Source organism: Protopterus annectens, chromosome 6.part1 (assembly GCF_019279795.1).
Source record: "Protopterus annectens isolate FY-2018-M chromosome 6.part1, PAN1.0, whole genome shotgun sequence".
In the NCBI taxonomy this organism is placed as follows: Eukaryota; Metazoa; Chordata; order Ceratodontiformes; family Protopteridae; genus Protopterus; species Protopterus annectens.
Genome location: NC_056738.1, coordinates 254967109 through 254982556, shown reverse-complemented (window position 1 = coordinate 254982556; position 15448 = coordinate 254967109). Strand labels below are relative to the sequence as shown.

The following is a 15448-nucleotide window of genomic DNA, read 5'->3' as shown; positions in this document are numbered from 1 at the left end:
CTTATGATTATTATGCATTTCTGTTTCAGAATGAATCCATGTTGCTGTAATTAATTAAGCAATGAATGCAGTAATAAGTGGGCGTCCTGAGTTGTTAAAATGCACTTCAATGTTCTCCATCTATGATCGTGCATTATGGTATAAACATGGAAGAATGTTGCTTGCTTTCACTTATAGAGATTCATCAAAGAATAGCCGAAAACAGTTTTAAGAGTGCAAAATATAAGATGATATTTTACCTGTACAGGTAATAGAAGAAGGACAGTAAATAGTAAGCCAGTTTGCACCAGGATTCCTTTTGACAGTAGTTTAGTATGTCAGCATTCATGACAGATACAGGATCATACATCTCCTCTGAGCCATCAGCGGGTCGATGAAAATATCTAGGAGGGAAAGAAAGAAATATGGCATCAGGAAGTGTACATCTCAAACTCTGAAGTCACAGTTTTAACACTCTCACCCTTACTGTCCTTAAGTTTATGTTGTAAACTTTGCATGTTGAACTGTAATTCTGACCATTTGAAATGATTTTTTGGTCTGACATAAATAAGACTTGTGCTCCTGTTGTAGTCTTTATCTTGGCTCATGTTGCTATCTGAAGAATACTATGGAATAGCCCTTTGTTTCTCCATTACCTTTCTAGTTTCCCTACCAAACCTTTATTGTCCTTGTCTTGTAAAATTCTTATGCTTCTTTCTTTCTCATGGATTTAGATTTTATGAACTATTATCAGGTTTTTACTCTCCTGCTACTTATGTACTATTTTTTTCTCTTTATTTCATTGACTCCTGTTATTTTTCTTAATAAAATTATCATTATTAATGAAACTTGACTGCTGATAATCTAATGCATGCAAGATAATTTCATCCTTATGTGTTTCTCTGACTATTAATTTTTTACAGTTTTGATTTTCTAGTTTTCTTACCTTTCTTGAAACTGGAGTCTATTTTTTTCATTATTGTAACTTAGCTTATTGTTACTTGTATCCATAAATTCTTCTGGTTGCTTTAATGGATCTGATCCCTTCTCTAAAGCATCATTCTGCCCTTTCTAGTTAGCTGAGTGTTTACTCAGAAATCAATAAAACATTAACAACAAATCATGACAATGTATTAGTTTAGTTGTAGTTGCTGGTAACTGAGAAACATACGTTTGGCAAAACAACAATTTTTTTAGAGGTTGTTAACAGGGTCTGTGTAACTAATTGATTGCAAAATGTAAACGAGCATGCTGTGTTTACATTGTAGGCTAAACCTGACTGATCTCAGAAATTAGTGCACATGCGACAGAATGGGAAAGACAAATGTATATAAATCTGTGATAGCCAATGCAATTATAAGAGCAGAAGGATATACTCCGGGATTCATTAAACTCTGTGTAATCCATGTATACGACCTTGATCAGTTCTCAGCAGCGTGCAATTCATATTAATAAAGCGTGTTGTGCTAACTAAGGTTCTGTGGCTCATGTCACTATTGGCAGCTATGAAACTTTGAATCCTAACATGTATATCGAGTAAAGTAGGGAACAGAAGGTCCGTCCCACCCCCCAGATAAACAGTACACATCACCATACTTCCCAATCTCTTAGATCAAGAAATCTGGACAAAGCCTGATATAAAAGAGGGACAAAGGTTAAAAAATAGTGACACTTTTTAAATATCACTTCTATAAACTTTTACAGCATTGCAAAGCACACCGGCTTTGGAGAAAGCAGCTTGTCTGCCACACTCACCAAACTATAATACAAATCGTATGTCAGGTTACAGGCTGTTAGGGCAACACATCTGGAAAAAGGCATCAAGTAGGGGAGTGGGGAAAGGGGCTAAAAAAGGAACACTTTTTAAATATTGCTCTTATAAACTTTTAAAACATTGCAAAGCACACCGGCTTTGCAGAAAGCAGCTTGGCTACCACCTCCCCATACCGCTCAACCTCTTAGCTTACAAAATATGGACAAAGCCTGATTTAATGAGGGGATAAAGGACCAACAATAGGGACAATTTTAAATATTTCTCTTATACACTTAGAAAGTTGATGGAAGATGGTTGTAGCAGCAAGACCAAGCACATACCTATATGGTACAGTATGGACTGAACAGTGAAAATGCATTGTCTGTGCCTGTCACACAAGGTGACATAACAATGGGGAAGATGTGTGTTTGAGATATGTATGCTTATATAAATAATGTAGAGGATATCTATCAGGGATCTGACATACAATTGACATAGGGTGCATATTGAGCAGCTGTGCAAAATTACATACCTGAATATGACTGTACTCTCAGCATAGGTCTCCAGCATGTTGGCCACGGTGAAAGGATCATGGCAAACAATACAAGAACCAGCCACAATCATGGACAATATCTGAATAATACCACCACTAATCCCATGCCTCTGATAGAACATATGTGATGTGGAGTGATAACAGATGAGCCTGCAACACACACATGGACAGCTAGCATGAGACATCCATGATCTATGAGGGTAACTGTGCACACTGTCCTGGTTCTGTAATATCTGCAGGAGGTGTTGGGAGGGACACTACTATACTTGTATGTGACAATATGGCCACTACAGGCTTGTTGCCTTGTGTGCATGGCATACAGTGGATATAAAAAGTTTACACACCCCTGCTAAAATGCCAGGTTTTTGTGATATAAAAAAAATGAGACCACAATAAATCATTTCAAAACTTTTCCCACCTTTAGTATGACCTACAACCTGTACAATGCAATTGAAAAGCAAACAAATCTGCTAGGGAAAAAAATATAAAAAAATAAAAATGTACAATAAGCTGGTTGCATAAGTGTGCACACCCTTAAACTAATACTTTGTTAAAGCACCTTTTGATTTAATTACAGCATTCAGTCATCTTGGGTACACATCTGCCATCAATTTAAGACACTCTGATTAACCCCAAATAAAGTTTAGCTGTCCTAGTTGTATTTTCCTGACATGTACTCAGTTGCCTGCTACAGCAAAAGCCATGGTTCACAGAGAGCTTATAAAGTGATCTCATTGTTGAAAGGTATCAGTCAGGAGAAGGGTACAAAAAATTTTCCACAGCATTGGATATAGCATGGAACACTGTGAAGACAGTCATCAAAAAGTGGGGAAAATATGGGACAACAGTGAGATTGCAAAGAACTGGACGTCCCTCCAAAATTGATGAAAAGACAAGATGAAAACTGGTCAGGGAGGCTGCCAAGAGACCTACAGCAACACTGAAGATGCTGCTGGAATTTCTGGCAAGTACTGCTTGTGTACTACATGTGAAAACAATCTCTCATATTCTCCATATGTCTGGGGTATGGGGTAGGGTTGCAAGACGGAAGCCTTTTTTTACACAGAAAAACATCCAGGCCCGGCTAAAATTTGCAAAACAATACATCAAGCCTCCCAAAAGCATGTGGGAAAATGTGTTATGGTCTGATGAGTCCAAAGTTGAACTTTTGGCCACAATTACAAAAGGTATGTTTGGCACAAAAATAACACTTCGCATCACCAAAAGAACACCATCCCCATGGTGAAACATGGCGGTGGCAGTATCATGTTTTGGGATTGTTTTTCTTCAGCTGGAACCGGGGCTTTAGTCAAGGTGGAGGGAATTATGAACGGTTCCAAATACCAGTCACTTTTGGCCCAAAACCTTCAGTTGCCTGCTAGAAAGCTGAAAATGAAAAGGAATTACACCTTTCAGCACAACAATGACCCCAAGAATACATCCAAATCAACAAAAGAATGGCTTCAGCAAAAGAAAATTAAAGTTTTGGAAAGGCGCAGCCAGAGCCCAGACTTAAATCCAATAGAAAATCTGTGGAGTGACCTGAAGAGGGCTGTGCACAATACATATCCTCGTAATCTGACATACTTGGAGCACTTTTGCAAGAAAGAGTGGGCAAATATTGCCAAGTCAAGATGTGACATGCTAATAGACTCCTACCCAAGAAGACAGAATACTGTAATTAAATCAAAAGGTTCTTCAATAAAATTATTAGTTTAAGGGTGTGCACACTTATGCAACCAGCTTATAGTCCGTTTTTTTATTTTTTATATTTTTTTCCCTAACAGATTTGTTTGTTTTTCAATTGAATGTTTACAGGTTATAGGTCACATTAAAGGTGGGAAAAGTTTTGAAATGATTTATTGTGGTCTCATTTTTTTATATCACAAAAACCTGGCATTTTAACAGGGGTGTGTAAACTCTTTATATCCACTGTATATCAATGGCACAATTTTCACTGTCAGAAATGATATATGTGCCATTAATATTGTCATACAACAATGTATGCAGTGTATGCATAAGGTAAACAGGTAGCACATGTATCTGGTGTAACAACATGTTTGGTGTTCTGTGCCATCAGACGGTCATGTATATTCCACAGATGGAATACCTAGGTATGGGCAATAAGCTGTGTGTTAGTGTACTGTGACAAAGGTGTTACACTTTAGTTACACATCACTGGTACATGTCTAAGGAAGTACATGGAGAAGGGTGCATTGTACTCAGTTATTGGTGTGTTGAACACTGGGAACTATGACATTATTATGCCCTCTGTTGTGCATGTCTGTCATATAACCAGTACTTGTGTTACAGACAATGTAGGAGTCAGCACTTTGACCATATGCTGGTTATACCTTATGTGACAAACCAAAATGCTGCCAGCCCAGCTAGCTGGAATTTTGTAAATAATTATATGTCACTTGAAAATATTAATATGGTTTATATAGAAATGTGACACTGCCAGCCTAGCTATCTGGAATTTTGTAAATAATCATATGTCATTTGTGAATATTAATATGATCCATAGGCTTGTCTTACAAATGTAATAGAACTATATGTTATGTGAATATTAAACCACTGGTGCAGAAGGGTGTGTTGAACTGTATGTTATGTAGTGAATTTCAAGAATGTAACCACAGTGTACCCTACTGGAAAAGAACAGAAATGTAGATAAACTATATCAATAGCAGAAGTTGGAACATACAGAGTTAACTTGCAAAACTTCAGGAAAATAAGTTAAAAGTGTTTTACGATGTGTTATAAAAAAGTTAGTTTCAGTGCAGCAAGCAGACATACTGTTTAAAGCTAGAGTTTTCCTTAGTGTCTGGAAACAGAAATAATTGCTAGGTTTCAAATGTAAAAGTTCTTAACTGTTTTATGCCTTCCAGTTCTAGGCAAACCTCTGAGAGATATGTACCTCTGACACAGAGGTGCTAAATTCTAAGTTTCTGTTACCCTGGAAACTGAAGGCAGGTGACAAAAAGTGATGTCATCCTGGCTAACCTCAGCAGTAATGTGTATTATTAATTTAAGAACTATCTCAGAGAGTGAGTCTGGGCATTTTGGATCTTGTCTTGGATCTGAAAACAGCCATTCAGCACTTCTCATCTACATTTGCCTTGCTCTGTAAGTAAGGTATTTAGTTACAGTATTTCAATTCACCAGGAACCACAAACCAGACAAAACAATCCACACATAGGCACAGTGAACTGACTGTAACTACACACACCAAGGAGTACCAAACCAACTTCAAGTAAATTCAGATTCAGAAATGCAATTTATTTGAACTCAAAGTCTGAATAAATTGTATTTCTGAATCTGAATTTACTTGAAGTTGGTTTGGTACTTCTTGGTGTGTGTAGTTACAGTCAGTTCACTGTGCCTATTTGTAGATATAGTATTTCTTTAGCAATAGTTAGGAATATAGTAAAGATTAGTTTAGATGTTTTCTGTATTTATTTTAGACAGTCCTGCAATGTTGTTTTAAAATATTTCCTGGGACTCTGAACTCTGAATTGACTGTGTCTGTTACTGAATACTGTCTTGTTCTTTTATTATTTATTATTAAATATATTTAAACCTTTTAATTCTGGCTGGTCTGTTTGGAGATATTTAAGCTCTTAGAGTACTTGCATATGTGTTTGGTGACACTGTACAGGTCACTCTTAAATAGCCTTGCAAGTCTTGGTCACACTTACCATTTGGATAATAGCAACATTGCACAGTAGGATTGGTCACCCTTTGGGAAGGGCCTTATATTAGCTGATAAGTAGTGGTTGGTGGCAGCTGGTACTACCTTGTAGTCTGGGCAGAAGGGGGCATAGCTAGTGAACCTGTGACAGCCTTCCCCAGGAGTGTCTGTGTGTTTGTATATAAATCAAATCTCAAAGAGTGTGTGTGTGTGTGTGTGTGTGTGTGTGTGTGTGTGTGTGTGTGTGTGTGTGTGTGTGTGTGTGTGTGTGTGTGTGAGCTATTTGAGCAGGGACATGAAGCACTAGTTGGACAGAGAGGGTGCTGGAGGTTTTGGCTTGACCACTCAGCTGAAATCTTAACCCTATAGCTGTGCTAGTGGGGAGTCTTATTGGGGATTGGGAAAAGGAGGGAGAAACCAGCCCCAGACTGACTGTGATCTTTCTGTGCTCTTCAGGGAAATTGTACTTTACTGTTTATGTATTTATCTTCCCAATGTGTACACCCCTCACTGGTGCTAGTGGTGAGAATTGAGGCTCCTTGATTACTGGGCCAGTGGAGGGGCGTCACACCTTATAACCTCTTCATGCAAGTAATCAGAATAAAGTCTAAAATAATGGGTACACAAAGGCACAAAACTATTGACATATTTCAAATATTGATTGTACAAACTTAGAAAGTTGCTATGGTAACATGGTTTGTGTTAGCATGCATTTTCTGAAGGCTATTATTCACTTCAGTCCTCAGTGATTTACTACATACCAAAAATATGAGGCTGTCACAACCAAAAGGGGATCAGCAAAAGCATTTTGAGAGCATCCTGTTGAATTTGGACCAGGACTTTCAGAATGAGAGGAAGGGGAGGGAATGCATAAAGAAACATTTCCATCCAAGAAAATGAGAGCGCATCCACCTTCCATACCAGAGGACTTGGGACTCTGGCACAAAACAGAGGAAGTTGTCTGTTTAGAGGGAAGGCAACAAGATCAACTTGAGGAGTACCCAAATGGTGGATAATGTCCAGAAACACATCCTTGTGAAGCATCTCTTCATGGAAGCGAGTTAAGGACCTGCTCAGAGTATCTGCCACAATGTTCTGACCAGAAGGGATATAAACTGCCTGAAGAGTCACTTGATACTTGACAGCAATATCCCATACCAAAAGTTACAACCTGCAAAGAAGATAAGATCCTGTTCCTCCCTGTTTGTTTATATACTACATCACTGTAATATTGTATGTGAACACCTTGAGAGGCCCTGGAGAGAAGAGAGGATGAAAGACCAGAAGAGCCACATGCCACACAACCAACACATAAACCCACATATGTGGAAGTTTAACACCAACCCAAAGCATGGAAATCTCCCAAACACACAAGCACACCACACATAGCTCACTTGCAGATAAACAAAGGGTATATCAAAACTCATGTGACAGTGTCTCACCAAGTAAGCTCCTAAGGGGACAAACTGTCTGTCTGGTGCCAGGATCCACAACATTACACATGCACTCATGTCAGTCAGCAGCAGGTACTGTTATGACCGTGCCATAGCACATGTTGGTGTGAATGACTTGAGATGTACCTCTTTGGACTATATGATGAGAGAAATGACTGAGCTCTCCAATTATGTATTCTAGGCAGGTATTCCCTTAGCCTTAAGTAGCATACTACTCTCACCTAGGATGATGTCATAACACAAGCAACAAATGATTGATTTTAATGACTGGCTTAGTTTCTGGTGTCATTCCAAGGAGATCCAGTTCCTGTCAGCTTGGGATGCTATGGTTGATAGAGCTTGATGCTTTGCCAGAGACCGTCTCCACCTGTCACCACTAGGTTTTCAGGTTCTGGCAAAGGCTCTTGCCTCCCCATAATGTCTGTTGTAGGCAATGCCACAATTACAACATTTTCAATGCAAATAGTTCCTCAAAAGCCAATATCAGGGTCACGCTACTTAACTCTAGCAACCTTAACCCAAAGCTGCACTACTTGGAAGCTGTCCTTACCTTGGAGAATGCCAACATCTGTGCTGTCACAGAAACCTGGTTCTAGGCTGCAGAGAGCACCCTGGCTATACCAGATTACAACACCTTCCACTCGTTCAGACCATCAAAAGAGAACAGGAATCCTAAGGAGGAGGAGTATCAGTTTTTATTAAATACAAATAATCCTCCAGATTGCTAAGGTTCAATGAGCCCTTGAACTACTCCAGCTACAACTATCTATAGGTAACCACCCCTTCAAATTATCACCAGCTATATGTCTCCCTCCATGAGCCAGGACAGCCACAATGCCTACCTGGATCTCCTAGAGGCGCTCAATATAACACCTAACATTTTAGTTCTGGCAGAGTTTCAATAAACTCGTCTAACTACACCTGTACCAATGCTCTAGAACAGAGATTTTTGAATTTTTTGAACTCTAATGCTCTGGATCAATTGGTGATCATCCCCACTAGGTGTTCAAACACTCTGGATCTTGAACTTATGACCATGAGTGACCACTGCATCATCTCAAGTGTACAGTCATCTCTAGTGAGATCTGAACACAGGTCAATCACACTAGAAGTCATAATAACATCTGCCCCCCCAGCTGAAATTAGAGTAAAACACTTCTCCAAAGCAAAATAAAATCACTTACAAGAGGATATTACTAGATTCACAGTACCTACCTCTACTGATGTCAAGTATACCAGTACCAAGGCATATACCACAGCCTTCTATGAGCACCTTCACAGCTGCATCGACTCAGCTGGATCCAACAGGAAAGTAATCTCATCACGTAAGAGCGAATCTGCTTGGTGAACATCCACCATAAACAGATTATATAATAAGGTGAAATAAACTCCTGTCCAAAAGCAGTAAGAGACAGTTCCCTAACTTAAAGGGATCCCTCTTTGGCCTACATAAGCAAATAAGGCACCTAGTAAAAAAAATTCCAAAGGTGACTACAAATCCAAATTTGAAACCCTGGCCAAGGGTAATCATAAGGCATGCTTTGGCTATGTCCAAAACCTCAAAGGTCAATCCCTGAGTTGCACAGACCTTGTTTTAAATGGCATAATATATACTGAAGCTGGTGATATTGCTATCCTGCTGGCTGCCAGGCTCATTGAGAACATCTCCCCAATGTCTTGGCCCAATGTACTGCAAGGTATCCCTCCTTCATGTCCTCCCTCAGAAATCACTAAGAAATAGGTCCTTAATGCCCTTTCTAGGGCTAAAGATATGGCCTCTACAGGACCAGACAACATCCCTAGCTGCAATCAAAATTGCTGAAAGCAAGAATTAGCTGCACCTCTGAGTACCCTCTTTAACCATAGCATAAGCACTAGGTTTGTTCCTGTTGATTGGAAAACTGTCATGGTCATCCCCCTTCACAATGAGGGTTCTTCTGTTGACACTGGGAACTACAGACCCATAAGTCTCACAGCCTCATATGCAAGGCAATGGAGAGAGTTCTCATGGACCTTATCACTAAGGATATAGTTGACCTCCATACAGTAGACCAATCACAATTTGGCTTCAGGTAGGTTGTGCCTACTAACCTTTGTTGACTTTTTCAATGCAGTCACCAAAGCCCTGGATGAAGGCAAATCTGTGCATAACACCTACATAGACCTAGCAAAGGCCTTTGACACCATTCTCCACTCAGGTATCATAGATAAACTTACGCAGTGTCAAGTAAACCTGTACATAGTCAGGTGGGTAGCAAACTGGCTAACCAACAGAGCACACACAGTTAAAATAGGGAGTCTTCATCAACCTTCAGATCAGTACCCAGTGGTGTACCACAGGGCTCGGTGCTCGGGCTCCTATTATTTGGAATCTATGTCTCAGAAGTACAAGCCAATACAAAAGGATTGTGGTTAATAAAGTTTGCAGATGACTGCATGACTGCAAACTGGGTGCAATCATTGAATCCCTAGCAACATTGACACCCTCCAAAATGTCTTACTCAAATCAACCACTGGTGCCAATGCCATGGGCTCAAGGTAAATGCTAAAGAGTGCATCATCATTCACTTTGGCATGGGAGACATCCCTTCAAAGTGCAACATTAACAACACCTCCTCGAGTACCCAATCTGTGGTAAGAGATCTGGGCACTCAGGTTGACAGCAACTTCTCCTTTGACCACCATGTCTCCACAGTGGTAAGGAAAGATTTCTACATTGCCCATCTCAGGAATAAGTGCATTGCCTCCAGAGAGACAGAGGTTATAATCCTCCTTTACTCCTCCCTCATCAGATCTATTACAGAGTACAATACGCCCTTTGTTATGTTCCTTGACAGGCAACTACAGCAACTGGAGAGACATCAGAGGTGCCTTACAAAGGCAATTCAAGGTGTCCAACACCTACCTTTGCTAATAAACTGAAATCCCTCATATATACCTTGTGTCATACAGACTGCTCAGGGTTGATCTCTGCCTAGCATATAGGGCAACTGTGGTTCCCACCATGATGGAAATGTTACACATCAGTAAGACAAATTGTACCCGCTGCACCCGCACCAGCAACCTCAATGTGAGAACCAATATTAAGAGAACCTCCTGGAGAGACAGGTTTATCTTCCAGAGGATACCTTTACTTTTGAATAAGCTTCCAACCCAAATAAAACCTTTCCTTCCCTGACCCTTTCCAAGTGACTTCTGGATGAGTGGATGGGGAATCACAAATTCATCCCTAGCATATCACCTGTCTTCCTTCTTGACAGGGGCAGCAGGTGTTCAGACAGGCCTACTTATAGTACTATTACAAGAGGGAAAAACTTGACTAGGCTTGTAAAGGCCTTAAGGCCATTACCCTAGTAACCTCCTATGATGCTAGGATAAGAAGTGGTCTCATCTCTCTGACAATGATGTGTTCCTTCTTCTGATGAGGCAACAAAACCCCTCTGTACTTTTAGGAGGTCAAATGCCCCCACATCCCATGTCTGAAGCATCTCTGAAAAATTCCTGAGAGGGAAGAGGGGAATGAAAAGGGATCCCTGGATTCAGATACAACTGCTGAATCCACCAGTGAAGTTCCTGTCTGAAACAAGGAAGAAGAGGAACTACAAAGTATAGAGGATGAGCATGTTGAAGCCACAATGACTTCAGAAACCACTGAAACTTTGTCATAAGAAGTTTGGATAGTGAGAGCATCAGAATAGTAGATGCCATGAAAGACAGAGCTCTCAGAAACTCCCTGGCAATAAGCCAGAGGAAGAAGAGTGTGAAAGAAAGAAATGAGTTAAGATCTTTGGAGGTGGCAATGATGTAAACATTTGCACCATCTGAATTCTGCAACCCAGGGAAACATATTCCTGAGAAGGAGTTACAGAAGATTTTTTTAAAGGTTATAGTGAATGCCAGGCTCTAAAGAAGGGAAATAGCAAATTGAAGATTTGGCAAAAGGATCTCTGGAGAGGACGCCTGAGACAATAGGTCATCTAAGTATGGAAATATTTGTATCCCTTGAAGCCAATAAGGAGCAATTACAGGAGCAAGAGATTTGGTAAACACACTTAGGGGAGTAGAAAAGCCAAAGGGCAAAGCAGAGAACTGAAGATACTAGAAAGAAACAGAGAAACACATAAACTTCATGAAAAGAGAATGGTTTGGAATATGGAGATAAGCATCTTTGAGATCCAGGGACACCATATAGGTCTGAGGGAGCAAGAGAGGAAACAGAATCTGAAGGGACAACATCCAAAAGGAAGGCACTTTTAAAAAATTGTTTAGATGTGAGAGGTCAAGATTAGGTCTCCAAGTGCCCTCTTTTCTGGACAGTAGAAACAGTCTGGAGTAGAACCCTTTCCCCCTTTAGGACACCAGCACCTCTTGAATACTACCCCAAATCAAGAAACGTTGAAAAACCTCAGGGAAAAGGGGAACTTGTTCCCGAGGAGGCTGAATAACGCCCATAAATGGAGGATGGGATTTCCACACAATGAAGTAACCCTGATGAATGACTGAGAGAACCCAAGCATCCTGAGTGATCCGGAGGCAAATAGGAAGAGAAAAAGCAAAGCGATGAGAAAGAGGAATGTTGCTGGCAACAGAAGAATAGTCATACAGCACCTGATTTTCTTCTGGAAAAGAAAGCTTTGGAGTCCATGAAAACTGAGCATCCTTAGCAGGAGGAGCCTATTTGCCACTCATCTTACCTTTAGTAGAAGGATGTGATTGCCTATGAAGAAAGGCAGGCTTACAAGGGTATATTCTATGAAATTTAGGCACAGGAGAACCAAACACATTTTAAGCTCCAGTAAGACCTTACCCTTATCCTGAAGGAACTTAAACAAACCAGCAACAGCTTCCACAACCAAATGCCTAGAATCCAGAGGAGAATCCACCAACCTAGCTGTAATATCATCAGGTAGAGTTTGAAGGCTAAGCCAAGAATACCTTATCACTGAACCAAAAACAGCAGCCCTAGAAGAGGCATCTACTGCATCATAACTACATATAATATAATGATGAATGACTTGAGAGGAAGTCCCTAGCAAGGAAACAACAGATGTTGTACCCTCAGAATTTGGAAATCGAAAATAAGTTGACAGGCCTGAGAAAGAAGAGCCAACATATACCTAGACATATGTGTCTGATAATTAATAGTACTAAATGCTTGGGTAGCAGAAGTGGAAATTGTCTTACCCAGCCTTCCATAGTTCTGCTGTCCTTGCCAGAAAGCAATAACTTGGGTGAAGAAAGCAAATGAGATGGCTTATCAGAGGCTACAGACACTACAGAGGGGTCAGCAGCAGGACATTTATATAAAAAGTAACAATCCTCAGGCACCCTCTAAAACATGTCAGGCTTCTTGGGAGCAGGGGACAGAGAATTAGGTACATGAGAGGCCTTGGGAAAAGCATCCAGCAAAGCAAGCATAACAGGAGGGTTTGCCACAGGTTTAGGAGAGTCCAACTGCAGCAACTCATGCAACATCTTATGGATATCCGAGACCCATTCACAGTCGTACTTAAAAAAAATCCATTATTCTAGAGAGTGCCTCCCAAAAGGAAATTTCCTCAAAAGGAACATCAGGACTAATATAATCCTTCTGCTCTGATCCACAGTCCAAAGTAGAAGGACTTTGAGAAGAATAGCTCAGGGTATCATCTCTGAATTCAATTTGTCCTCAGAGGAATCTTGTTCTCAAGACCTTTTAGTGGAGTAGAGGACCAGAGAGGAGCAGGAACTGAAACCCCTTGACGATGCTCTAAGGACATTAAAGCAGTAAATAGCCTCTGACTGAAGGCCTACCACTTACTTTGCAGATCCCTAGGAGCAGAAGAAACATGTTTAATTTGTTGTTTTCTTTTTAAGGAGAAGTCCCCACCAAAAAACTAAGAAGGCTCAGACCCAGGATGACAGCCGAGGACAGTAGTAGGAACTTCTTCCCCAACTAGATGGGTACCTGCAAAGCATATGCATACATGCTTCCAACTGGATCCTCAATGACCTCCAACATGGTTGAAGCAGAGAAATCCAACAACACAGCCAGGCAAGCCTCTGGGTTTGTAATGCCCTTGGGGGAAACAGCTGGCAGAGGCTGGACAGCAGAAGATTCCAGTTGTACCTTTTTCTCCCTCTTCTTCCCTAATGACTAACCCTCAGGGCAGGAGATTCAATCCATTGTATTATTAGCTAGAAGCTTAAGATGCTGGTTCTCAAGATACAGGGAAAGGGGGAATCTGTACTGCAAAGGGTTTTCTGGATGACCACATGACAAATAGAGAAAGACATATGGCCATGAGAAGCTTCTAGGCAAAAAAGACACTTACTGTGGCAGTCTGTTTTGGGAATCTGTCTCCCACACTGGCATTTACCCTTCCTGGATGACATTAACCCCAAGGAGCACAAAGAAATGCAAGAAAAACAATCCACAACAGGGCAGTTAACTGAAGAAGTCAGCAAACAGGCATAGATAGTCACTGTAGAATGAAAAGGAGTTCAACTGGCAGGAAATGGACACAGGTAAACAGACCGATAGTGAAAACATACAGTCAGATTTTCCACAAAGAAGATATGTTTTTAGTAGGCCTGAAAGTCACCTTTATACCCCATGTTACACAAGCAGCATTTGGGTGACATTCATTATACCTATAAAGCAAAAGGAGTCTTTGGTAGACTGGCCAAATGTTGGCCTTCCATGGCAGGGAATCTCATATGTTAGGACAACCCAGTGGTGCAGTGGTTTGCATTGTCACCTCTCAGTTAGAGGTTCTCCTGTTTGAGTCTTACCTAGGGTGCCTTCTGTGCTGAGTCTGTATGTCCTCCTGGTGTTTCTATGGGTTTCCTCTGGTTGCTCCGGTTTCCTCCAACATTCCAAAGACATGCATTTGGAGCATTTCTCCCTGGGCCTCCACTGAAAACTGACTCTGTCCAAGTCGGACCTTCTTGGTAAACAAATGTTAACTAACAAAATAAAAAATAAAAACAAAAAAAAATATTGCAGCAGAGAATGTAAAGACATCCATAGATACACCTCTGTTGTACTCCATGGTGAGATAACTTACTTGAGATGTACCTCAGTGGACTATATGAAAAGAGATATGACTAACCTCTCATATTATGTGCCCCATTCAGGTATGTCCATAGCCCAAAAGCAGCATTCACCTTCACCCAGGATGATGCCTCAATACAAACAATAGAATTATTGACTTCAACAATTGGCTTAGCTACTGGTGTCACTCCAGGGGGATCCAGTAGTTGTCAGGCCAGGATGATATGGTCAACAGACCATGCTGCTTTCCCAGGGATGGTCGTCATCTGTCACCTTTTGTCTTTTGGTTAATGGGAAAGGTACTTGCCTCAAGTACATTGAATTTTTTAGACAATGTTATAAGAACAAATTTCCTGACATAAAAATATCCTCAAAAGACAAATGCAAGGTTATGCTGCTTAATGCTAGGAGTCTAAAAATCAGCAACTACACTCAATGGAGGCACTTCTTACTTGGAAAACTGACGATGTTTGTGCATCCATAGAGATATGGTTTAGGGCCACAGAGTGTTTTCTGGCCAGGTAAGGCTATAATGCCTTCCACACATTCAGGCAGAAAAAAAGAAGGTGAAAGAACCAAAGCAGGAGGAACAGATAGTCTTCACATTCACAAGGGCCTCAAATACCCTTGACCTATAACTCAACAACATGGAAGATCCCTGCACTGACCCATTTGTCAGACTCTCACTGGTAATGTCTGACCATACATCAGTCATGTTCATTGTAGCAATAGTACCTAATCCCCCCAGGATCCAAAAGGTGAAAAATTCTCTGCAAAGCAAACTATAGCCTACTAAGAGATGGCATATCTAGTTTCAAACCTACTGCCACCACTGACAGTAAAGACTCCTGTATGGAGGTGTGCAGAAATGGACTGTATAAACAGTTTTACAAGTGTATAGCCTTAGCTGTACTACCACGGATCAAAACTTGTCCACAGAAAAAAGTCACCATGGTAGATATCTAGCAAAAATAGATTATAC

General features: G+C 40.6%; 1 protein-coding gene across 1 annotated transcript in view; it reads right to left on the bottom strand.

Annotated features, from left to right (window-relative positions):
* Positions 1-15448, bottom strand: part of CNIH2 (cornichon family AMPA receptor auxiliary protein 2) — a 1918708-nt gene that overhangs the window by 33020 nt on the left and 1870240 nt on the right. The window contains exon 5 of the mRNA XM_044075684.1: positions 240-383. Within this exon, the coding sequence (XP_043931619.1) occupies positions 240-383 (144 nt within the window). The remainder of the gene's footprint in view (positions 1-239; positions 384-15448) is intronic.